This window comes from Bufo bufo, chromosome 1 (assembly GCF_905171765.1).
Source record: "Bufo bufo chromosome 1, aBufBuf1.1, whole genome shotgun sequence".
Classification (NCBI taxonomy): Eukaryota; Metazoa; Chordata; class Amphibia; order Anura; family Bufonidae; genus Bufo; species Bufo bufo.
In genome coordinates this window covers 291131946-291158297 of record NC_053389.1, presented here as the reverse complement: position 1 = coordinate 291158297, position 26352 = coordinate 291131946, and the positions used below count along the sequence as shown (strand labels likewise).

The 26352-nt window shown below is 43.0% G+C and overlaps 1 protein-coding gene across 2 annotated transcripts in view; it reads left to right on the top strand.

Annotated features, from left to right (window-relative positions):
• The window catches only part of SYNPO (synaptopodin), a 113016-nt gene that overhangs the window by 37385 nt on the left and 49279 nt on the right, over positions 1 to 26352 (top strand). For both annotated transcript variants that reach the window (XM_040440511.1, XM_040440503.1), the window contains one exon: positions 3564 to 4435. In XM_040440511.1, the coding sequence (XP_040296445.1) occupies positions 4027 to 4435 (409 nt within the window). In that variant the 5' untranslated portion in view covers positions 3564 to 4026. The remainder of the gene's footprint in view (positions 1 to 3563; positions 4436 to 26352) is intronic.

Genomic DNA, 26352 nt, shown 5'->3' with positions numbered 1-26352 from the left:
GAAAGTGGGGCATATCTGTAGAACAGTGATGCACTAAAGGGTTTTGAAGAATTTATAATTGCATTTGCTTATCCTTAAAGAGATTTTAAGCTTTTATAGTAATTTTTTTATCTGCCCAAAGTACACTAAGCACTGCATATTTTGCCCCATATACTTTTCTTCCCTATAGTCAGGACCACTGCATCCTGGCAGGATGTTTACATGCAGAACTTCCTGTTATCATCAGCTTCGCTCTGTAATGTTTCACAGGACTTGCTCCACCTTCCACACTTCTATCTGTAGTAATTATGCTCCCTACACCCCACCTGAAAACCTAAAGGGGGAGACCTGTCAATCAACAGGCAGGGCTCTGAGATATGCATAGCCCTGAAAACAATATGTTCTAAAACATAGCCCTCTGTAATGTTGGGATTTCATTCTGCCCATGGTTTAAGAAGCATGAATCGGATTACATCTTCCCTTTAAAGGGGTTAATCATAATTAAAGACTGTTTTGTTTTCTAGAAACAGGGCCACTCTTGGTTATAGGCTGTATCTGGTACTCCAGCTCATCTCCATTCAGACCCAGACAATGGAGCTATTTCTGAAAAAACTCTTTTTTTGTAATCCCAAGGGGATTGTCTCATGACAACAATTTATCCTCATCACAGGATAGGAGATACATCTCTGATCAGTGGCAGTTTGACCTTGGCACTTGTACTTGGCTATCTCCAGCAGCCCCATAGAGTTGATTGGAGCAGCGGACACACATGTCTGTCACTCAATTCAAAGGGGGGAACATGGTTTTCCATTCTAATGATCAGAGGATGACCCAGCATTATGACCCCCACCAATTTGGCACTTATCCCTTATCTTGTTGATAGGGTGTACGTTGTAAGGGGTAGGCCTCTTTAAGCATACGCTGCTTTTAAAAGTGTGGGATAAAACATATATGTTGGAAAATGTAAATTTCATACAATATTTTAAATGTTCGGGAAAAAATAACATTAAAAGGGAAGTTCTGCATATATCCCTGTATTGACTCATTAGTATATTTAGAGTACATATTAGCCGAATGACCTTTCACTGGAAAAACGCATTTCCAAAAGGTACATGTTTGCCATTGTTTTAGCCCATAAACAACTTTGGGACACTTCTGGAATATGTTCTATGTCCTTTTTGGAAACTGCTTAGGAAAAAAATGAAGTACTGTATGAAAGAGGATTCATATGTGGAGTTTATAACCTATATTGTTCCTCCCCACATCCACCCACCCACAGACTATTAAACATTTTTCAAAAGCTTGTGATGTACCTGTAGCCAATTTTCCGTTCATCCATCATAGAGATTTTAGAGAATGCTTTGCTTTGAAGGCTCCTTCATCTAAATTGGATTCATGTTCATACAAACAGCATAAAGGCAATCTGATTTCAAACACGGTTAATCAGTAAGTGGTGAAACTGAGGAGCATCAAAGGTTCCCCTCCCTTAACTTTCACAGCTAATTTAATAGACGCCAGAGCAGAAGTCTACAGATTGAGGCATGAAAGTAGTCAGAGAGAAATTGTTATTCAAAATTACCAAATGTTAATCCTAATAAAACATTTGCAATTCTTCATGCTAATGTTTCCATGATGTTGCTGCTTTGTATTAGTCTGATGCAAAAACCTTTTGTCGCCAAAGCCTCTATGTTTGAAGGCATATTTTCTTTCTTCTTTGATAGTTCCATACCCAGAGATATCAAGCATCTGGTCCCCGTGTGAAATTTATAACACAATCCCTCACCTATTATGCTCCATTCATAACACTGGTGTCTTCTTATATGGTATAGGCTCCTATGGCCTCCTTCAGGTCCTATGCTCTGTGTGGAAATACTACTTCTGCACCTCCTGCACTCATGGCTATAACAGTTTGATTGGATTTTAATAGAATATTTACATTCATTCTTAATCATTATTATGTTTATATATTCACTTTAGCATATCTCTAACTTAGTGTTGCTAAGGATACACTGTGTGTAACTTACAGAGGCAGGCTTCTCAACCTGCCTCTGGTCTCCCTGCCTGAACCTCTGCCTCCTTGCATGTACTGTACTTCAAACTTGTCATGCACTGTCAAAATAAAGATTCACTAATTTCTCATTTTAAAGGAAACCTGTTACCATGAAATGCAGTGCAATCTGCAAGCAGCATGTTATAGAGCAGGAGGATGTGAGCAGATTGATATTGATATATAGCTTTGTTGGAAAGGGTCCAGTAAAACTCGTACTTTATTAATTTAAATCTCTGCTCTTTTTATGCATCTGAGTCAAGTGGGCAGTCATACTCAGTGACTGACAGCCTTCTTTGTATATTTGGTCATGCGGAGTTAGCTATCAATCACTGAGTGGCACCACCCACATGACTCTGATGCATAAAAAGAGCTGAGATTTAAACATATGAATTACAAGTTTTACTGACTCTTTTTCCACAAAAAGGTGACAGGCCTTTTAAAGGTGATTCAAAAAGGGCTACACAATCCTTTTTATATATAACATTGGTGAGGGTCCAGGGACATAGAGTCTTTGCAACTACAAAGCTCATGGGAGACCACTTTTATCTCTGCCTCTGTATTAGTTCAGAAAACATTCAACAGCTCTGCATAGGTCATCAGTTACGGTATATTAATGAGTGAGTTGAACTAGTGCCATGTTGAAGAGTTAGGGGCACAAAAGGTGTTAATGTGCATGATCAGGCACCATAGTGCTTTTATTCCTGCATCGAAAAGGATCCCAGCTCACGGAATCTTTACAATGTTATCTCAATATATATTGTCTTATATTTCCTATATTTTGCTAAAGTAATATTAAGACTTTCCCAAACTACTCCTAAGCATTTGAGTCCATCTCTTGCAGTCTAGATCAGTTTTCATTGCAGTAGCATAGAATGCTTTCTTGTGAAATTCTGCATACCCAAACCTTAACTGGAGATAACTCAGTGCAGAAAAAGCAAGTATTCTATCAACACTTACATCATAAAGCTAAAAATCACATGCATACAAATTTTGATAGAAAACTAATGCTATAACTCATCTAAGTTCTGGCTATAACCTTGAGGACCAGAGGTCTGCTCTTATGCATGCCTAATGAGAAATATCTCTGTGGCCTGAACTCAAGTCTATTTATTTGAATGTGATGCCATTATTAAAAGGGTTGTCTCCTCGCAGAAAACTCCTTTCAGCTTGGAGACTCTGTGGTGATCTGGACAGTCCTGGCATATTACTGATTTTTCCAATAGGGCTTGTTGTTAGCCAGATAAGTGGCCTGCTGCAGATAAATAATACATAGACAGTTTGAGTCTGCCAGAGGAAGAGTCCCCCTAGGCCCTAAAAAAGAATATGGACAGGGGTTGTCTCATGGAGATGTCCTTCTCCATGACATGATCTAATTAGTATTAATTTTAAGGTGGATCCTGAATGCTTTGATAGATATTACAGGTTACTTGCTGTGTCTAATATTGCTTTGAGACTACATCACTCTAAAGTTTATACAATAGTACTTTAAATGGTTAATGTTTTTATTTTTTTAATCTGTTGGATTTCATTTTAGGTCACAGGAAAGGAAAAACTGTGAAATCCAAGAGGAAGGAGCATGCATGCCAAGCAGCACTGAAGCTACAGGAACAACTGTGCATTAGTGACAAACCTACATAGGTTTGTTTTTAAGTCATCGTTTCCTTAGGAGAACTGCTGGTTACGTTTCAATTCATCCGCCCTACATCCAAAAACAAATATAAAATTTGGAAACTGCTTTATGAAATTGTTATCCTTTTCAGTAGAAAAAAAATGAAGTAACCCAGAAAAAAATAAAAATAAATATATATATATATATATATATATATGAACCAAAAATGTATCAGTGAGGTGTCTGAAGAAATATTATTATTCCTGCTTATATAGGTGACCTATTTAACCTTTTGCAATTAAGTTTGCAGACCATGTGAAAGAATTCCTTTAGGACTCTCCTTTGAAAAATCTTCTAATCAAAGAAAGGCATTTGTTAGGAAGAAGCCATGATGATAAAGTCCAGTACAGTCTCACAAAGTACATTAGGTGGGTCCATAGTTGCTCATGGTCTTCCCTGTGGATTCATGGATCAGAATGCAGTTGGGTATGAATCTTGGACTACTACCTCGGATGAGGCCACAGAGGTGGAAAATAATACCGATGAGGAACCAAAAGAGAAGAACCAGCTCACAGAGGTTACAAAAGCTGTTTGGGCAGTAGTTGAAGAAGAACCAGATGAGCCTTTAAATGGGTTCATGAATGAAGAAAATATTGAAAATGAAGTAGAAACCAAACCAGTTGAGGTGCCAGTTAAAGTGGATCCTGTCCCTATCAAGACAGAAGAAAATGACCTTCAATGGAAAATTGTGCCAAACACCAAGGTGGTGTCCTCCATACAACAGCCAAGGAAGAAGTGTAAGTTCAATCACTAGCCTACATATGTGTTTTTTTTAGGTTCTCAGATATGATATGTTATGTAAGGATTCTGAGTTAATCAAATGTTATGTGAAATAGTAAAAATATTAGATCCCAATTCTCTTTTGTCTTCCACCAAGGATCTATTATTTGCCAATATGTTAATAGGAAACTATTTAAAATATTACCAGTGCCCGTTTTACTAATTGTTTATGTTTAATAGGGAGGTTTATTGGTGAGAAAATAAAATGATGTGGGATCTATGTAACAGAAGTATCTTGTTCTCTCAGAGGCTTTTCTCACATGTTCACTTAACACAAAGCTTTCATTTTAAGTAGAATAAAAGAAGGAACAGTAAAGTTTAGGGATACAAACATCCAACTGTGGATATCAGGTCAACTTTAAGTCATGACCCTGGAAGTAGTATTTCTCTGTTCTTTTATTACACATTGAAAACATCCAGTTGTTAGAAAATCACAACTACATTTCACATACTGGTCCACACCCATAGGGTGCATCTCAGAAATTCTGATATGCTCAGTTATTAGAATGATCTGATTTCTTATAAATTATTTGCACACAGAGGGGAAGCTATACTAGTGGTGTCTCAGTGTAAATTTAGATTATTCAGTCTAGAAATGCACACTGGCAGATGCTGGATGATAAATCTGGCACACCTTTATACTGTCCAAGTTTTTACCACCTGTTAGGTGGGTTATTGTGGCAGAATTGTGCAACTGAATTTTGTAGCATTCAAAGCCACACTCCTATGCCAATTGGCCACACCCTTACTGTGCCTAGCACAGTCCTACAGCTGCTTTAAGGCAATTATCCATTTAAAAGTATTTTTTATTAGAATCAGAGATAAACGCTATGAATTGACTACTAGCAAGCTTCTGACTATTTGGCCTACTCAGCTAAGAGATGCTGCTTGCTGTGTCCAATATTAAAAGACTGATACTATTTTTTTTAAAGACAAAACTTGAGAGTCACCATAGCATGGTCTATTAGAGCAAAAATGTGGTTCATCAGGTGGAGAGCGTAGACTTTTGTTCTTCTGGTACAGAACTCCAAGTCTAGTTCTTCAGGTAGAGTACTTTGGGCCTTGTTCAGATGGAGATCCTGGAGCCTTCTTCATGTAGATAACATAGAGCCTTGCTCTTCATGTAAGCAACTTGGAGCTTTGTTCTTCAGGTAGACAACTTGGAGCCTTTTCTTCAGGTGGAGAACTTTCAGCCATCTAAGCTTTGTTGTTCAGGTAGAGAAATTGGAGTTGTGTTAGATGGAGAACATGGCGGGGTTATCCAACAAATTTCAAACTTTTACTCACATATTTGAAGTTTATTTTTCACTTTCTCTGTATGGGTAGTAGCTCATCAAGCTCCTGCACCTCCCAGGGTGCATTGCAATTAACTCTTGTTAACCCCTTCCTCTCCTGAATATAAAATAATCTCTTACATATACCCCATCCCTCAGAGACACATGTGGTGTGCAGGAGGGAGGGGGGGCATGGGGGGCAGTCCGCCCCAGGTGCCGGCTCTTAGGGGTTCCGGAGTCCAGAAGCAATGAGCGCTTCCATCAATACAGATGGAAGCCCTCATTGCTGAAGCGCCGGGAGCTGCGGTCCTGTCACTCACCGCTCAGCTCCCATGCCCCTCCCCTTCTTCAGGCCGGCGGAACTCTGAATGGTGAAGCAGGAAGACTTCTCCCTGCTCCACCATTCAGCCTGTAGGCACAGATCGCGCTGCCGGCCGGTGTGGGCGGAGCCTGCAGACAGGAAATCTGCAAAAGCTCTGCCCACACAGTGCTGCGGAGCGATGTGTGCCTGCAGGGGAGAGAGGACTGTGAGCTTCAGGAACGGTACAAGGTGAGTAGTTATTGTGTTTTTTGTTGTTGTTTTTTTGTGTTTTTTTTTTAACACAGAGGGGACACAATGGGCATTTCTACTCTGGAGGGGGCACAATGGGCATTGCAAATGTGAAGGGGGAACAATGGGAATTTCTCCTCTGGAGGGGCCACAATGGGCATTGCAAATGTGAAGGGGGCACAATGGGCATTTCTACTCTGGAGGGGGCACAATGGGCATTGCAAATGTGAAGGGGGAACAATGGGAATTTCTCCTCTGGAGGGGCCACAATGGGCATTGCAAATGTGAAGGGGGCACAATGGGCATTTCTAATCTGGAGGGGGCACAATGGGCATTTCTAATGTGAAGAGGGCACAATGGGCATTTCTACTTTGGAGGGGCACAATGGGTATTTCTACTCCGGAGGGGGCACAATAGGCATTGATAATATGAAGTGGGCACAATGGGCATTTCTACTATAGAGGGGGCACAATGGGCATTTCTACTCTGGAGGGGGAAAAATGGGCATTTCTACTCTGGAGGGGGCATAGAGGGTATTGCTAATGTGAAGGGGGAACAATGGGCATATCTACTATGGAGGGGCCACAATGGGCATTGCAAATGTGAAGGGGGCACAATGGGCATTTCTACTCTGGAAGGGGCACAATGGGCATTGCTAATGTGAAGGGGGCACAATGTGAATTTCTACTTTGGAGGGGGCACAATGGGTATTTCTACTCTGGAGGGGGCACAATGGGCATTGATAATGTGCAGGGGGCACAATGGGCATTTCTACTATAGATGGGGCAAAATGGGCATTTCTACTCTGGAGGGGGCATAGAGGGCATTGCTAATGTGAAGGGGGAACAATGGGCATTTCTACTATGGAGGGGGCACAATGGGCATTACTACTATGAAGGGGGCACAGAGGGCATTATTATTGTGAAGGGGGCACAATGGGCATTACTAGCACAGAGGACATTGGGGGTTTCTACTATGGAGGGGGCACAGAGGGCATTATTACTGTGAAGGGGCAGAATGGGCATTATTACTGTGAAGGGGCAGAATGGGCATTACTACTATTAAGGAGGCACAATGGGCATTATTACTATTAAGGGGGCACAATAGGAATTATTACTGTGAAGGGGGTACAATGGGCATTACTACTATTAAGGGGCCTTATTACTGTGAAGGAGGCACAATGGGGATTATAACTATGAAGGGGGCACAATGGGGATTATTACTGTAAAGAGGGCACAAAGAGGGCATTACAAATGTGAAGGGGCACAGATAGGGCATTACTACTGTGAAAGGGGTATAGAGAGGGCATAACCACTGTGAGGAGGGCACAATGAGGGCACAACTACTGTGAAGGGATCACAATGAAGGAATAAGTACTTTAAGGGGGCACAATGGGAGCATAACTACTGTTAGGGGGCACACATCTGTACAAAACTACTGTGAAGGTTATACAATGAGTGCAATACTACTGTGAGGGGGTATTTGTGGCGGGTGCCAGAGAAAGGACCCGCCCTGGGTGCCAAACAACCTAGGTACGCCACTGGTGGTGTGTAATGCTTCCACAATTTAATTCTCCACTGTCTAGAGCAGTGATGGCAAACCTTTTACAGACTGAGTGCCCAAACTGCAACCCAAAACCCACTTATTTATCGCCAAGTGCCAACACGCCGATTTAACCTAAATACCAATATAGTATATCTTCCATGTACTTTTATCATTTAGCTATAACAGCCTGTCTACATTCAATGCGCTGCCTGTGCCGTTCATAGCGCGTCCTGCGCTGATGAATGGCAGGAAAAGTTTAAGGCATATTGGTGCACCATAGACTTTTTCCAGGGTTCGAGTGCCTACAGAGAGGGCTCTGAGTGCTGCCTCTGGCACCTGTGCCATAGGTTTGTCACCACTGGTCTAGAGAGAGGAATGCTATATATTTCTATTAATTTAGAATTAAGGACAGATGAATGAAAGATGTCTGGACCACTTCACCTGCTTATCTAGGGGATTGCTGTAATGGCAGTTAGAGGAGAAAGATGCAGGGAAACAAGTGAGCATGTTAGTCCACCTGTAAATAAGGGTTGCTAGAAGGATAAAAACAGAGAGTTAAATATAAGGTACATAAAAAACGAAGCTTATTTTGCTATTGCAATAATTCTTCATATGATCAAATGCCCTATCCATTGCATAGGAATACTTTTTATAACCCCTTTAGCGATTTATCATCAACACTGTCTCTGGTGTTCTATTATTTATTTAAATACTATTTATGTGAATGAAAATATCTCATCTGTGTGATTGAGGATGTCCGAGTTCAACGGCCCTCAAGATGGTGGAGGTCCCAGGGCACATGTTCCATGTTCCCTCACTATAATGCATCACTCTCCATTTATACAGATTTATGAAGTTTAGTTCTGATGTAGAGCTATGATTAAGTTCAGAAAAGTGCCTAATTTAAAGGGGTTTTCCGAGACTTTTATACTGATGACCTATCCTCAGGTGGGGGTCCGACACCCTGGACCCCATCCAGTCAGCTGTTTAAGAAGGCTGCGGCCTTCTCGCTGCTCGCCAAGCACAGCGCTGTACATTGCATAGTGACTGTGCTTGGTTTTGCACTCAGCCCCATTCACTTAAATGGGGCTGAGCTGCACCTAGGCCATGTGGCCAATGAACGTGATGTCATATGGCCTAGGGAAAGCTGCGAGAAGGCCGCGGCGCTACTGCCTTCTCAAACAGCTGATCGGCAGGGGCCCCGGGTGTCGAACCCCCAGCAATTAACTGATGACCTATCCTGAGTATAGGTCATAAGTATAAAAGTCTCAAAAAACCCTTTTAAAGAACTTCTTATCTGCAAGAGTCTTTTTCCAGGGTTTGTTTTTCCATTCACTTAAAAGGGTTTTGCCATCACATAGAATGGGGGCATATTGCTAGGATATGTTCCCATTGTCTGATAGATGCGGGTGACCTCTGGGACCCACACCTACAACAAGAACGGAGCGGGGAAATTAATGGAGGGCACACTGCACATACACAGCCGCCCTCCATTAATTTCAATAGGGCCACCGAAAATAGCCGAGTGCTGGCTAAGCTATTTCCGTCTGCCGCATAGCAAATGAATGGGAGCAGGGGCCGCGCGTGTATGGGAGCAGCCACAGCTCTCTCCGCTCCGTTCTCCTTGTAGGTGCGGGTCCCAGAGGCGATATGCCTCCATTGTTTGTGATGGGAATACCCCTTTAAGTGTGGATAAAGGACAGTAAGAACCCCCATTGGTAGCTTGAATATGACAGTTGTCCTCCAAGGATCATGGGGCTCCCTCACTATTACTTTGTAGTGAAGTTTGTGTGATCTCAAAAATAATTCTGTTTTGGAATGTACGATTAATGATGAATATTCACCTCAGAACGGTTGCCTTTATCTTCTGCTCAGCATGGTCAGAATGCAACTATTCTTGCCATCAGATGCAAGTACCAAGGTCTTTATCCTGATCGTGAAACCTTATCTACAAAGGGTTCAGGCCTTTATATCTCTCTTGTGGTTCATATATAAATAAACTAACAACAGTAAATGGGTGCTGGATATGGAATTACACTTTGGCAGTCAATGACAGTTTTAGATGTGTACATAAGGCAGGGAATAAGACAACATAACTGGAATGCCATAAGTCCTACATGCTATACTGCAGCTGGTGAGGAAAATGGAAACTATGACAGTTGAATAACTTTCATAAAATGCTCAAAAAATGTGCACAGAATTCACCCAATATAATGACATATTAAAAAGGGTTTTTCCAAAATTAGAAAAACATAGCTACTTTTTACCAAATGCTCCACATCTGTCCACAGGTTGCATGTGGTACTGCAGATCAACCCTATTCCTTTCAGTAGAGCTAAGCTGCATTACTAGACACAACCCATGGATAGGGCTGGTGTTGTTTATGGTTGGAAGAAACTATGCCTTTTGAATTCCTTTAAATAAACAGTAGTACATAGCGGGTAGAGTAGAAAGTCTTCAGTTATTACGATCTTTTGTTTTCAGATTTTAGTGCATTTTTTGATCATCTTTTGTCTGATCCTCTCCCTAAACAAATTCAGACTACCCTGACCTTTGCCCAAACTGAATATAATACAACTTTCAATGACTTTCAATGTGGTACTTTGCTGTCTTCTCATTAGCATCAGCCTACTGGCATCTTCGACTAGGTGAAGAATGAGATGCTACCATGGACTGGCCTAGCCAATTGCAATCCTCTAATGAAATAGAGGGACTGCAAGTTATATCTCTGGACTAGTTTTCCTTCCTTTATAATGCTTGGACATGGACATTTGGTCATGGTTAATTTCTGAACTTCACCCTCATGTGCATGACCCACCATAAGTACCATCCGTATATACAAAATCTATGTATTGTAAGCAAATCATTACAATTCACGCAGAACTGCCTGCTTGAAATAAGGATATGGAACATCCGACTGTAATGACTGTTCTCTGTCACAGCTGGAACTGTACTTATTTTGGAATGGTCCCTCCTCTACGCTATTGTATATTACTAGTTCATCGAGTGTTGTGTTACTCTGAATAGGAGCCATGTTGTGTTCTGTTACGATTGCCTCATGCAGCTCCACATGACTGATCACCAGGGGGATTTTCTCGGTAATTATCTATGTACCGGTAATTACTTTACAGTTAAATAGAATTTTCTTTTATACTTATTTGCAGATCTGTAATGGTTTGGCAGGAGGCCCCCGGGTGAAGTTTTACAAGTTTATTGCCAAAGGGGCGTGTAATTATTTAATATGCCCCCTGGCACTGGAAGAGCTAAAGTAGACAGTTACTGTACTCTCCAGTTCAGACATGCTGCAAAGTACTTTGTCAAGTCACCAGCTCCTGTTCTGCTGCAGTGAAGATTAATAGCTAGACTTGAGACCACAGCTTCAGAAGCAATTTCAACAGTAGCCATTTATGACGGGGGTCAGGACTCATGGTCCCATGGGTCACCTGATCTGTCGTCTTGTCTCTAGATCAGCAGTTGTCACCTGATTTACAATGAAGGATCTAGAATTAGTTGCAATGGCTATTATTTATCATGAGCAGAGGCCCAGTTTAAAATACAGTCTCCTATATATTTTACTCAGTTAAAGGAGAACTGTGGTCCAAGCTGAATATTAAGATTTTGGTACCAACGTTCTCATCAATCTGTCTTTTACTTTCTTAGTAGATTTGCACATTTCCTCCGATGCTAGATTGAGTTTTCCACAGTTATACTTACCAATTTTGCAGTTGGTAAATTTGAGACAAATAGGCCCACCACCGACAAGTCCCTGAACCAAGTAGGCATTGATCATTTATGAGCAGGGCTTATACAAGCCCCATCCGATTTTGTCCTGGGACAGCTTGAATTTGCAGGGAATAAACTATGGACATTACCTAAAAATTCGGGACTCTTGGCACCTTTTTAGATGCACTACACAAAGAGTGGGTCCTTCTTTAAAAATCCAGGTATGCATCTTGATGGAGGTACATGTCTCTACCCCCGTTCTAGTAAAGAAGAGGAGGTTGTCAAGTTTACTCTTTCCTTGATAACACTACAGTGATTAAGTGGACGCCTAGAAGCAAAGGACAACAGGGTAACCTGAGCTAAAACCCCATACAGGCCAATAATAAAAATTGCATATACCATATCTATCTAGGCCATAAGTACCATACTTACCAACTTTTAGCAATTGGAAAAAGCAGCCCTTTATGAGCTGTGCAGACGATTTGCCAGCTCTTGCAGAAATTCCGGAGATCTCCCATGTTTTGTGAGTCTCCCAGATATTCTGGGAGGACTGGCAAATAGATAATACTTATTGGCTGTTTTAACACATACTGTATATCAACGAACCATAGGAGGTTCCAAATAACCCATGTTGGATTGGGGTTCTTTGGGTTTTGAATCAAAGAAACAGACCCTAGTGGTAATTGATTAGCTTCAAATGAGATTTTTATTTCTTTGGGACCCACTATGGCTTCAGACACTGGGTGCATCGGAGGATCCTCTGGTACTCTGGTGGGCCAGTCCAACCCTGCCAATAACATGTATGATATCTGTAGCTCATGGATTATATTTCTATGGATTATGCATAACTAACTGAGCCTTTATCTATAACGTATTTGCTTAATAAATTCTCAAATATTCTCTGGGACCTCACAGTTAAATTCAGTGGTCAGCATGGCAAACCCTAAGTCAACAACTGAGATATTCTGTAGAATGGGCATTCATTGTGAGCTCAGAAAAGAGAGCTTCTGTGCATTCAGAAAGGAATCACATGTGCAGCCCTGATGTAACCCTAAACCCTGCTGATACAGGCTGGATGTCACAGTGTCAGGGCTGTGTCTGGTACAGGAATACTGCTAGTCAGCCGTGTTTATTATTCCATATAATAGCAATGGATATGTTGGTCCCATCTATTAACATTTTACAGCTGGTCCATGATTATTAAAATCAATATTTCACATGATCTGCTTATTTTAAAAACTAATAAAATCAGGAATGCAAAACTGTATGGGTATTCCTATGCAACTTTTAATGTACTCAATTTAATAGTTTAAGTAGAATGATAGGTTCATTGAAATTGTAAAATTCAAGCAGTGTTGGGTGGAGTGGCTGCCGATTGACAGCTGCTCCCATTTCTGTGATCTGTAGTAGCCCTGCGTGAATGCTGCCCTTGATCAATAGGTGGATTAATGATAGACTTCTTAATCCAGGGGAGTCCTAGGTACGTCTGAGCGATATACCAGTGTCTGCAATATACCATGGTATTAAGAAACGGTGATATCACCGTTTCCTAATAACTGCGGTAATTAATGATGTCATAGGAGCAGTCGCATGTGTGCCGACGCTTCTAAAATGTCCATGTCCTGCCGTCTGCATACATTACATGTTAGTTCCCGCAGCAGCTGTATCTTCCTTGCTCCTATTTGCCCATTACCCCACCCACCAAAGTCAGAGTCGGACTGAGCCTGGGGAACTTCCCCTGACACCAAGCCCCATACAGTATAATGTCTCCCTGTTGCCCCCATACAGGAGCAACAAGGAGACACTACTGTATACTGTATGAGGCAATAAGAAGATATAATACTGATGGTGGGGGGATTGTTGCCCCATGCAGTATAATGTCACCTTGGCCCCAGCCACCCTATGAAGTTTAACCTGTTCCGGACACATGGCGTATCCGTACGGCATGTTGTCCCAGTACTTAAGGACACATGACGTACCTGTACGTCATGTATAGTTCCGATCACCGCCGCTCGGCGGGCGGTGATCGGAGCTCGGTGCCTGCTCAAATCATTGAGCAGGCACCTTGGGTAAATGCGCCGGGGGGTCCTGTGACCCCCCATATCGGCGATCGCAGCAAACCGCAGGTCAATTCAATACCTGCGGTTTGCTGCGTTTCCGGGTTATTCGGGTCTCTGGGGACCCAATAACCCAGAACAGGATGGTGATCGGTGGTGTGATAATACACCACCAATCACCATCCTTAGATCCTAAGTGGTGATGGTGACATCACCTCTCAGGATCGCTCTCATTGGTCGGCTGCAGGGGCGGGAGGTTCAAATTACCGCAGCGCTCCTCTACTCCTCCTTTTGTGTCCGGGAGCCGAGGAGAGAGGAGCGCTGCACGTCAGATCACTGCAAGGATCATCAGAGCCAGCACCCCAACAACTCCATCTGTGCCCCAGCACCCCCAGCACCCAGGTAATTAGGGAAAGGCTAGGGACAAGTTAGATAGGCAGGGATATTTTAGGGAAAGTTAGTGAGAAGAAGAAAAAAAAAAAACAGTTACTGATTGCATCACCCTAAATCGGGTGTCTGGGGTCCACTTCGGACGGTTGATCAGCAATTTAGAATTTTTTATATTTTAAAAAAAAAAAAAAATTTACCTTTTTTAGTTAGTCTTTTTTTTTGTCTGTTAGGTTTAGGGTGAGTTTGCGAACACCCGTGCCCCCACACACACGCACACCAAATAAAGATTTACACGCATGCACATACACACGCAGACACACACTATGGCCCACCAGACGTTCTCGGCCGAGGAGGTATATGCCTGCTTGCCTCCGACTCCGTGAGTTCCAGTGAGGACGAGGATGACCCCACTTTCCTTTTGTGATCCGCGTCCTCCTCATCATCTAGCGATGATGATGAGCCCCCAAGGCGGAGGAGACGCCGCCAGGCGGAGCAAGGGGACCTCCATGCTAGGGATCCTGTGGCCCACCCGGTGGCTGGACCCCGGTCAGTGCAGCTGAGATGAGGACGTTTTGGGGCCTCGTGCTGCACATGGGCCTAGTCAAGAAACCTAGTGTTAGGCATTACTGGAGTGGGGACGTCCTCTACCAGACCCCACTTTACAGTATGGCCATGACACGCTCCTGGTTTGAGGCCATCCGGAAATGCCTGCATTATTCAGATAATGCAGCATGTTCCCCCTAAGGTGATCCTGCCTATGACCGCCTGTACAAAATCAGGTCGGTCATCGATCACTTTGGGGCCAAATTTGTACAGGCCTATGTACCTGGAAGGGAGGTCGCGGTTGATAAGTCTCTCATTGCGTTCAAGGGGATACTCCTTTTCCGCCAGTATGTTCCCTCTAAGCGGGCGAGGTATGGCATGAAGCTGTACAAACTTTGTGAGAGTACCTCAGGGTACACTTACAAGTTTTGTGTGTACGAGGGGCGAGATTCCCGTATTTAACCCCCAGAATGTCCCCCCACTCTGGGTCTTAGCGGGAAACTTGTGTGGGACCTTATGCACCCACTGCTAGATAAGGGTTACCACCTGTACGTGGATAACTTTTATACTAGTATCCCCTTGTTCCAGTCCCTCGCCGCCAGATCCACATCCGCTTGTGGGACCGTGCGGAAAAATCAACGCGGCCTCCCTACCCACCCCCTCCAGGTACCTATCCCCAGGGGTGAGACCCGTGCCCTTACCAGTGGAAACCTGTTGCTGGTCAGATATAAGGACAAGAGGGATGTCCTTGTACTGTCCACAATTCATGGTAACGGCATCACCGCTGTCCCTGTGCGAGGTACCGCGGCAACGGTCCTCAAGCCTGATTGTATCGTCGACTACAATCGGTATATGGGAGGAGCTGATCTATTTGATCAATTCCTCAAGCCATATAACGCCATGCGCAAAACCTGGGCATGGTACAAAAAAGTTGCGGTCTACTTGGTGCAGGTTGCCTTGTACAACTCTTTTGTGCTGTCCCGAAGTGCTGGCAACACATGGACATTCCAGTCAGTTCTATGAGGCAGTCCTCAAGGACCTGATCTTTTCTGACCGGGAAAGAGCAGGCCGGAGTACCTCGGGAACTGGAGGTGCCCGGATCTTCCCTGGCCAACACTTTCCAGGTGTGGTCCCCCATACTGGAAAGAAGGGACGGACCCAAAAAAGGTGCAGAGTGTGTCACAGGAGGGGGATACGGAAGGACACCACTACTCAGTGTGCCACGTGCACCGATCATCCGGGCCTGTGCATTACTGGTTGCTTCAGGGAGTACCACACTTCCATGGAGTACTAAATTTATATCCCAATTTAGCCACTGACAATCGGATAAAAAACTGGTTCTCAGACTTGAGACACTAAAACAAAAATTTTTTTTTCAAAAATATTACTTAGTAAAACTAAAATAAATTAAAAAAAAGTAGAAATATTAGGTATCGCCACATCCGTAAGAATCTGCTCTATAAAAATACCCCCCAACCCCTCAGATGAACACGGTCAAAAAAAAAACGGTGCAAAAAAAAAGTATCTTTTTGTCACCTTACATCACAAAAATTGTAATAGCAAGCGATCAGAAAGTCATATGCCCCCCAAAATAGTGACAATAAAACCGTCTTCTCATCCCGCAAAAAATGAGCCCCTACCTAAGATAATCGGCAAAAAAAAAAAATATATGACTCTTAGACTATGGAGATACTAAAATGTTTTTTTGGGTTTATAAAAAAATAATATAGTGTAAAACATATATAAAATAAAAAAAGTTGACATATTAGGTATAGCCGCATCTGTAAGAATCTGCTCTATAAAAATACCCCCCAACCCCTCAGATGAACACGGTAAAAAAATAAAATAAAAACGGTGAAAAAAAAGCGATCAAAAAGTCATAGGCCAATATTTTTTTTTATATCACCTAACCCTAGTCCTAGGTAACACAACTTTTGCCATGATTTGCTCACAATCTAGGTTTACTTAAGGTCCGTTAAATATACTGTAAAATTGGTACAAATGAGTCACAGGAAGCACAAATGAATGTCATATGATGCCTCTCTATTAGCCAGAGTGGAGGGTTGCTGTGAAAAAGCTGATTTTGCCCTTTTAACCTTAACTCTGGTAGTCACTGCAAACTAAAATTCCCTAGGTAATCAACCTAGGGAGATTCTGAAGCCGGATCAATGATTACCGAGTTGGCGTTTTAAATTTTTTTTGCAAAGGGGTCTTAAAACAGTAACATTTATGGCCACTGCTAATGACAACTAAGACAGCAAACAATATACTGCGGCAGATTTATCAAAACCGCTGCAAAAGAAAAGGGGTGTGGCATGTGTGATAGGGGTGTGGTTTATCAGTTACAGCTACATATTACCAACAGATGAATCTCAAACTTTGCAGTAGTAATCCCTACCCCAATTCAATTCAGTAACACCCCTAAAATTACCCAGGAACTCCCACCTCTGGTCACGTTTTTATCTCATAAAGGTGTACATCAGATCCTATCATATACAGAGCACCTTCTGGTTGTAACAGTATATAGCACTAGATACATTTTTCTTGAATCTGAGACATTTTAAAAACCATTTCAACACCACATACAGTGACACGATACTGATGTCTTCTTCTCCAGCTGTATGTCACTTGGTACTTTGCACGGCAGGTTAGTGAGGTAATGTGAGATATGACAGCAGTCATGAGTCTGAGTACATTGACCCCACACTTCTCAGGTAGCTCTGTAGTCAGGTGTACCATATATACAGTGCCTTGCAAAAGTATTCACCCCCCTTGACTTTTTTCGTATTTTGGTGCCTCACAACCAGGAATTAACATGGTTTGAGGATTTGCATCATTTAATTTACAGAACATGCCCACAACTTTGAAGATGTTTTATTTTTTTTTATTGTGAAGCAAACAACAAATACGACTAAATAACAGAAAAATTAAATGTGCATAACTATTCACCCCCCTAAAGTCAATACTTTGTAGAGCCACCTTTTGCGGCAATCACAGCTCCAAGTCGCTTTGGATGAGTCTCTATGAGCTTGCCACATCTTACCACTGGGATTTTTGCCCATTCCTCCCTGGAAGACTGCTCCAGCTCCTTCAGGTTGGATGGTTTGCACTTGTGAACAGCAATCTTTAAGTCTGACCACAGATTTTCTATTGGATCGAGATCTGGGCTTTGACTAGGCCATTCCAACACATTTACATGTTTCCCGTTAAACCACTCAAGTGTTGCTTTAGCAGTGTGTTTGAGGTCATTGTCCTGCTGGAAGGTGAACCTCCGTCCTAGCCTCAAAGAATATCCCTGTATTTAGCACCATCCATCTTTCTCTCAACTCTGACCAGTTTCCCAGTCCCGGCTGCTGAAAAACATCCCCACAGCCTTATTGTTTTTAGCTGAAAGTAATGGCTTTCTTCTAGCCACTCTGCCACAAAGCCCAACTCTATGGAGTGTACGGCTTATTGTCGTCCTATGTACAGATACTCCAGTCTCTGCTGTGGAGCTCTGCAGCTCCTCCAGGGTTATATTAGGTCTCTGTGCTGCCTCTCGGATTAATGCCCTTCTTGCCATGTCCGTGAGTTTGGTGGGCATCCGTCTCTTCGCAGGATTGCTGTTGTGCCATCTTCTTTCCATTTGGTTATGTTATTTTTTTTATAACCTAACCCTGACTTGTACTTCTCAATAACATTGTCCCTTACTTGTTTGGAGAGTTCCTTGGTCTTCATGGCAGTGTTTGGTTAGTGATGCCTCTTGCTAAGGCCTCTTTCACACTTGCGTTGTCCGGATCCGGCGTGTACTCCACTTGCCGGAATTACACGCCGGATCCGGAAAAACGCAAGTGTACTGAAAGCATTTGAAGACGGAACCGTCTTCCAAATGCGTTCAGTGTTACTATGGCACCCAGGACGCTATTAAAGTCCTGGTTGCCATAGTAGTAGTGGGGAGCGGGGGAGCAGCATACTTACCGTCCGTGCGGCTCCCCGGGCGCTCCAGAGTGACGTCAGAGCGCCCCATGCGCATGGATGACGTGATCCATGTGATCACATGATCCATGCGCTTGGGGCGCCCTGACGTCACTCTGGAGCGCCCGGGGAGCCGCACGGACGGTAAGTATGCTGCTCCCCCGCTCCCCGCTACACTTTACCATGGCTGCCAGGACTTTAGCGTCCCGGCAGCCATGGTAACCATTCAGAAAAAGCTAAATGTCGGATCCGGCAATGCGCCGAAACGACGTTTAGCTTAAGGCCGGATCCGGATCAATGCCTTTCAATGGGCATTAATTCCGGATCCGGCCTTGCGGCAAGTGTTCCGGATTTTTGGCCGGAGCAAAAAGCGCAGCATGCTGCGGTATTTTCTCCGGCCAAAAAACGTTCCGTTCCGGAACTGAAGACATCCTGATGCATCCTGAACGGATTTCTCTCCATTCAGAATGCATTAGGATAATCCTGATCAGGATTCTTCCGGCATAGAGCCCCGACGACGGAACTCTATGCCGGAAGACAAGAACGCAAGTGTGAAAGAGCCCTTAGGTGTTGCAGCCTCTGGGGCCTTTCAAAAAAAAGTGTGTATATGTAATGACAGATCATGTGACATCATTTCACTAGTTATGTGACTTCTGAAGGTACTTGGTTGCACCAGAGCTTTTTATGGACTTCCCAACAAAGGGGGTGAATACATACACACATGCCAATTTTCAGTTTTTTATTTCTGAACAATAGTTTTATTTATATATTTTTCTCATTTCACTTCACCAACTTAGACTATTGTGTTCTGATCCATCACATACAATTCAGATTAACAAAACATTGAACTTAAGGCTGTAATGTAACAAAACACAAAAAAAAGTCAAGGGGGGGGGGGGTGAATACTTTTTCAAGGCACTGTAGGTGTGAATAATTGAAAAAGATTCCCAGACTGAATAAGACTATGGAGACAGGACATCAGTGGACGGAACGTAAGATGAGAGCATGTGTGACCAGACAGATGGTAGTAGTCAGCGTTGTCTGGATCACAATATGGCATTTGCTTTATTCATGTTTCAGCCATATGAAGCTTCTGCCAATGCACCAATCTCAATTTCTATAGAAAATAAAACAGCAAATTCCAAATTGTCAATCCTACTATGAGTGCTGCAGGTTTCGGGTGTGGTGGGTCCTGTTCACACCAAGTTTCAATTTTCAAGGTAAAGTAAAAACTGCGCTGCTCCCAACAGATGCAAGTCCGACCACTCCAGAAGATGACGATACTCTCTTGGGTGCTAGACGGGAAACCGATCTAAGTACTTGATATGCTTGTGTCTTTTATTGAGTACAATAAATGCTGATTTTAGAATATCTACTGCGGTGCTTCACTATCCCTTGCTCGTCTATCTAATCATTTACAGGAGAGACGAGTGGAAGTGGGATTTGAAGTGCTGTTTGAACAGTGATTGGTTGCATTGTGGAGTATCGACATCTTCTGGAGTGGTCGGACTTGCATCTGTTTGGAGCAGCACGGTTTTTACTTTACCTTGTCAATTTCTATAGAAATCTATGAAGTCGACAATATGTACATGTACTTGGCTGTTCTTGTAATTCCCATAGATAAGAAAGGAGGATACTGGGAGTTGTAGTTTCAGAACAGCCTGAGTGCCGGATGTTGCTGATCCCTACTCTAGACTCAGCAAGGGCAGATCCAGGATTCACACTGAAACTTGCTGTAAGGGTTGTGCCAGAGTTGATTAACTCTGTCACTTCCATACATTACCATACCAGGTATACAGAGCATATAACAACATTAAATAACATGACAAACATTAAGCAGCAAACAAGTACCCCTGCTCCGGGGTACTGCAGATGGGTTACAATAGCTTTTGTGGTGTACTATTACTTTACTGAAGGTAACACCTTTTCTGTCCTTAGTCGCAAACATCATGTACAATTCATTGGATGGTATATTATTATGGTAAGGTGCTCTAATATAAGACACAGTATTATTCAAAGGCCTTAGTGAGTATTAGATATGAAGGCACAATTTTACTGTCATTGTTACCAGCCATGGTTGCAGTGGCATACCTTCAATGGGGGATGACCAGGTTACTGCTATGGGGCCCAGGGGGATGGGGGCCCAGCGCTGAACTCATGTAGCCAACACTAAGGGGAGCTCAGTGCAAATAGATGATTACAGTTCCATTTCAGGCAACTGTAACTGCATAAATTCCCATTCACTGAGCTCCCCCTAGTGGTGGTTAAAGGCAGTCAGCATTATAAAAGACGAGAAGCAGGAAATTTATGCCAGTTGTCTAGTGCAAATACGCTGAGAAATATGGTGGTCAGAATGAGCGCCATATTTATGAAGCACCTATTCCACTTTACTGACATAGAAGTCAGATGAAGTGGGTGAGGGCAAGGATGTTATTTTTTTGCTATTTTATATTGCAATTTGTTAAATAGTAATTTTCCCTGCTTCATTAAAAAAAAAGTAAGGTAATAAAAAATGTGTGGGTGTTGCGCTTTGCACTCTGAATTGCCTGGGAGTGATTGACACATATATACTGGGAAAATGGGTGGTGCAAGTTGACCCATACTGTTTTGCTATGGGACCCTATGAGATCTGTATACACCCTGTGTGAGAGCTTGTAGACCGTGAACTTATTTTGTAGCCTCTATGCCAAAAAAATTACATCCTATATTAGACTGGTTTAATGCACACATATTTCAGTAAGACTAAAATTTAAAGTTAAAGGGGTTGTCTCCCTTCACCAAATGGCATTTATTATGTACGGGAAGTTAATACAAACCACTTACTAATGTATTGTGATTGTCCATATTGCCTCCTTTGCTGGCTGGATTCCATCGCATTATACACTGCTCATTTCCATGGTTATGACCACCCTGCAATCCATCAGCAGTGGTCGTGCTTGCACACTATAGAAAAACATACCAGCCTATGTGAGCTCCCACAGTCCTGGCCACCAGAGAGGTCGGTACTTGTTCCTATAGTGTGCAAGTATTGCCACCGCTGCTGGACTGTAGGGTTGTCGTAACAATGGATATGAGCAGTATTAATGCATGCCTCCCAACCGTCCCGACCCAACGTGACAGTCCCAGATTTTAGTGGCTGTCCCGCAGTCCCGGGAGGTGGAGGTATGTCCTGCTTTCAGCTGTCTCTGCTTCCATAGGACGCAGAGACAGCTGATTATAATAGTGAAGCAGGGAGCCCTCCACTCCCCACTTCACCATTCACCTCAGCTGCCCCTTCCCCACTTTCCACTAACCTGGGGGGGGGGCTGTGGAGCTCTGAGGAGGACTTGTTCGTTCAGCATCCTCCTCTGTCTGCAGTCACTGAAGGACCTGGGATGATGTCAGTAGGCAGAGCTCAGCAGGAAAGAACATACTGCGACTGATTCAATGTAAGAGGCTGAGAGTCTGGGATATGCTGGGAGCTGTAGTTCTCCTACTTGGAGGGAGGGAGTGGTTATTTGCCTAGCACTATAGCTTTGAAGGGAGGGGAGTGATGTTATTTACATGGGACTGTATGTTGGAGGGGAGCAATGTTATTTAGCCTATAGGTCATGGACACCCAACCTGCGGCCCTCCAGCTGTTGCAAAACTACAACTCCCAGCATACCCAGACAGTCTACAACTATCAGCCTACAGCAGGGCATGATGGGAGTTGTAGTTTTACAACAGCTGGAGGGCCTCAGGTTGAGCATCCCTGCTATAGGTAGTGATGAGCTAACTTCTGTTTTCAAGTTCGGCGTACAAGGTTCGGGTTATCTAAGAATTCTGTTATGGAGTCCATTACGACGGACTATAACGTATGGTCCGTGGTTAGCTCATCACTACCTATATGCACATGGATGTGAAAAATGGCGGTGTGAGGGCAGTTTAAGTAGCAGTCGTCACACAGCCATTTTTCTAACGTATTAAAGTTTATGAGGCTGGTCACTCGGCTGTTTCTTTAATGGCCAAAGAATAGCGGCTGTCAGAAAGCAGGACACGTCGTGGGATTAGGTGTTTTGTTATTTTTGGGTGAAGTTAGAGGCGTGGCCTAGTGGCGAAAAATTTGCACGCCGCAGATAATGTCCCTCTTTCCTCTTTTCAAAAGTTGGGAGGTATGATAATGCGATGGAAAATGAATCCAGCCAGCAAAGGAAGCAATATGGACAATCACAATACATTAGTAAGTGCCATGTATTAACTTTCTCTACATGATAAATGCCACTTGCTATTTTAATACCACTTAGACTGTTGGCCTGTCTACACCCCCCATACACATTAGATGTTGAGAAATGAATTGCTGCCAGTACATCTCCACCCACCTATTTTGTTTGTTGCAACCTGAAGAAATCAAAAATTCTGTTCTGGCAATTTCTTAACATATATATTGGTCAGAGCTCCAATTTTCTGATACAGAACTCCAAGTCAACTTTAGAGACTAATGTTGAAGGCTTTGAAATGCACTAGTCTATTCATACACAGCATGAATCAAGTGCCGACACAGGAAAATCTCTCCTGTGGAGGTGCCAGGACCTGGGCTGACAGCAATAGACTGGGCGCTCCTTTAAAAAATAAAGTATATTTGTTTAGCTCACTTATATAGAGCTGACATATCCTGCAGCGCTTTACAGACATTAGCATTACATTGTCTCCTAATGGGCTCACAATCTAGGATCCCTATTTGTATGGCTCTGGGAGGAAACCCACGCAAACACAGGGAGAACATAGAAACTCCATGAAGATGTAGTCCTTGGTTGGATTCAAACCTAGGACTCCATTACTGTAAAACGCCAATGCTAACCACTGAGCCACCGTGCATTTAGCACACTTTGGAAATCATTAATTTCTTGCTGGAACCCCCCTTTAAGCTAGCCATACACAAAAGATGATCATCTGGTGTGCGAACATTTAGTTGTGCTTGGCTGACCATTGTTATCTCCCACAAAGGTAGATATCTGTGGAGATAAGGATGCCCGATCCTTTTGTTCATAGGGTGATATGCTGCTGCCAGAGGACAATGTATGCTCAACTGAGCCTAGCATGCCTGTGTATGGAGGAGTCACAAGAGGTAGTTTTCAGCCTAACAAGCATTCATCTACTCTCACGTATAGTTAAAATCGGGAGGAATTCCAAAATTAAAGGCTATGTAAACCTTCGGGGACAATCATTGTTTCAATTTGTCCTTATTAAAAATATTGATCTGTTCTGTCACAAATGGTTAGCTGTTTTTCTAGCTGTGTGAATGGTACTTTCATTATCACTTTGTGCCGGTCATCTAATAACCCTTATCTCTAAATTAATAAAAGGTCATAAACAATTATTTAAGCCAAATTCTTATCAACAAGATAAGAATTGAGCTTTAATGAGTGTTTATAAGGTCAGAGATAAGGAGCCTGTCAGCTCCCTGCCTGACGGTGCAGAAAGAAAATACAGATCCTGCTACAAGAGAAACTCAGAGCTGTACAGGGAAAACCGCTCATCATTTTTAACAAAGACCAATTAAAAAATGTATTTTAGCTCAAAATGAGTACAATGCAATTATAAAAGGTGTACATAGCCTATAACTATTCCAGAATCTTTGCTAGGTTAAATACTGAAGCTTGGATACTTACCTGCTGGAATTCCTCCCGTTTTTAACTATATGTTAGTTGTGTTATACACTGTGTATGATAATTACTAGGGGCCGTTATAGGATAAATGGAATTATGCTGTAACATAAGATGTGTTAATTTGCATTTGTAGTTGATATATGATGACACTTGGTGCAATACATTTCGTTTCTTGAGAAAGAATCATATGGTTTGCAACGTCGCAGTTATGTGGTGATTAAAAGGATCACCTTTTCCATTGTAAGAATGGAGTGCTGCATGTTTTCTGAGTGTTCGCTGAATCGCTACCTTATAGTGATCTGAGATGATGGTACTTATCTGCAGTGCGGGAATTTCCAAGCAAACAATACACATACACAATGGCCGTAAATTCACCTCACCATTTAATCTCCTATATCTCAATAAGCTGATTTTGGCAGCTGGCAACTTGTTATATGCCAATATCTCATATTTGCCACATTCCCATGGAATGTGAGATCTTTTGTTGTGTGTGAGAGAAATAGAGGAAGCAGAGGTGTGCATAGGTGTGTCTGAGAGTAAAGAAGGAAGATGACAGCGAGGTTCGGAAAAATACACAGACTATAGACATACACTAGCCGTGCAGTCGCCAACTGTACCATGAAATATTTCAAGGCGTGATGATCACAGGAACATGCTGGTGGCACTGGCAATGTGGCTGCCTCTATTATGGGTCACTGTGGCAGCAGCTGTTGTGGGTGGTAGTGGGGCTGGCATTGGGATGGGGTACTAGGACTGCATTTGTTGTGTGGGTATTAGGGCTGCCTCTGTTATTGGGACACTGGCACATTTAATGGGCACCATGGCTAGTACTCTTTTTGCACCCTAGTACTAGGGTGCAAAAAGGGGTTTGTGGAAGTAACCCAAAGAACATTAAAGTGGGAGAAGGCAAACAAGAAGCTGATAACATGTTTAGGTGTTGTGGTAGTATGGGACCTCATTTAATCGTTGCTATGAAGCCTCATCTCTGTGTGCCCCTGGTATCTGTCTGCTGGGTGTGTGAAGTTGGGACATTCAAAGTGCAATAGTAGAGATAGGACACAGAGAGGCCATGCGTTCAACAGTACCTTATTGGGTACAACTCTTCTCATGCCTAGAGGCACAGTCTTCAGTGTTACCAACCAGTAGTGACAGTGACATTCAGAGGTGACGGGGTTTGGTACAGCCAGATAATTACACAGGGGCTTTAGTGGCTGCTTACGGGATCATGTCCTCCTCACGCAGCTTCAAAAAACTGAGAACAGTGGAGAACACTTGATTGTAGACAAAGAAAAGAACAGGCGGCACTCACCACTGGAATCATCAATCTTCTTTATTCATCAATATGAGTAGAGATAAAAACAGGGCTGGGGTGGACTCGTATCTCCCAGAACGCTAAGTAGCGACGGCCGTTTCGCGCGACTGCGCTTCTTCCGGCTACTGACCTCAGGTTTTTGAAGCTGCTGTGCATTGGACATCTCTTAAGTAGACTGATTGCCACATTCACACACAAGAGCTGGCTTACTGCTCCATGGTGGGAACAAGATTGACCAAAAGCACTCCATGGACTCCTCTTAGGTTTGTCATATAGCGACTGAAAGACATGCCCATGCCACGAAGCCAGAGCAACTCTCTTGTCCCCCCTTACCAATACTTGTGGCATCACTATAAGAACCTCCTACTATAATGGCAGCACTGGTCCTCCTCACAACTCCGCCACCGCTGCACCCAAAAATAAACTGAACATACAGTATCAAAAAATGCACATAAACAGATAACTACAACTAGAAACAGAGATCACGTGCAGTTGGAATATTTTGGGTCTGTGCCCGGCACTCTTATGACGGCATTATTTATGCCACTGTTAGGGGGACACTTAAAAATATGAAAAATTGTAAGCAAAGATACACCTGGCCTTCTTTAAGGTCTCCAAAAATATGCGCGGAAAAAGCATTCAATAGATAGTATTTCAATAGTTTGATAAAATGTGGATGGGAGGAAATTTCCAAAACAAAGAGGAAAGCAGAGTCAGAAGTTTGTTGGAAGCAGAGGGAGGCACAGAGCAGGAAGACGGCGTCAGCAGGCCCTGCTCACTGTGGTGAGAAGAGGTATTTTGACAGACACAGCCAGTTGCAGAGCGCATACAGGACATCCAATCTGTCTGTGCTTAGCAGAGGAGGGGAGTGCTGTTAAATGATTCAAGTCTAAAGACTG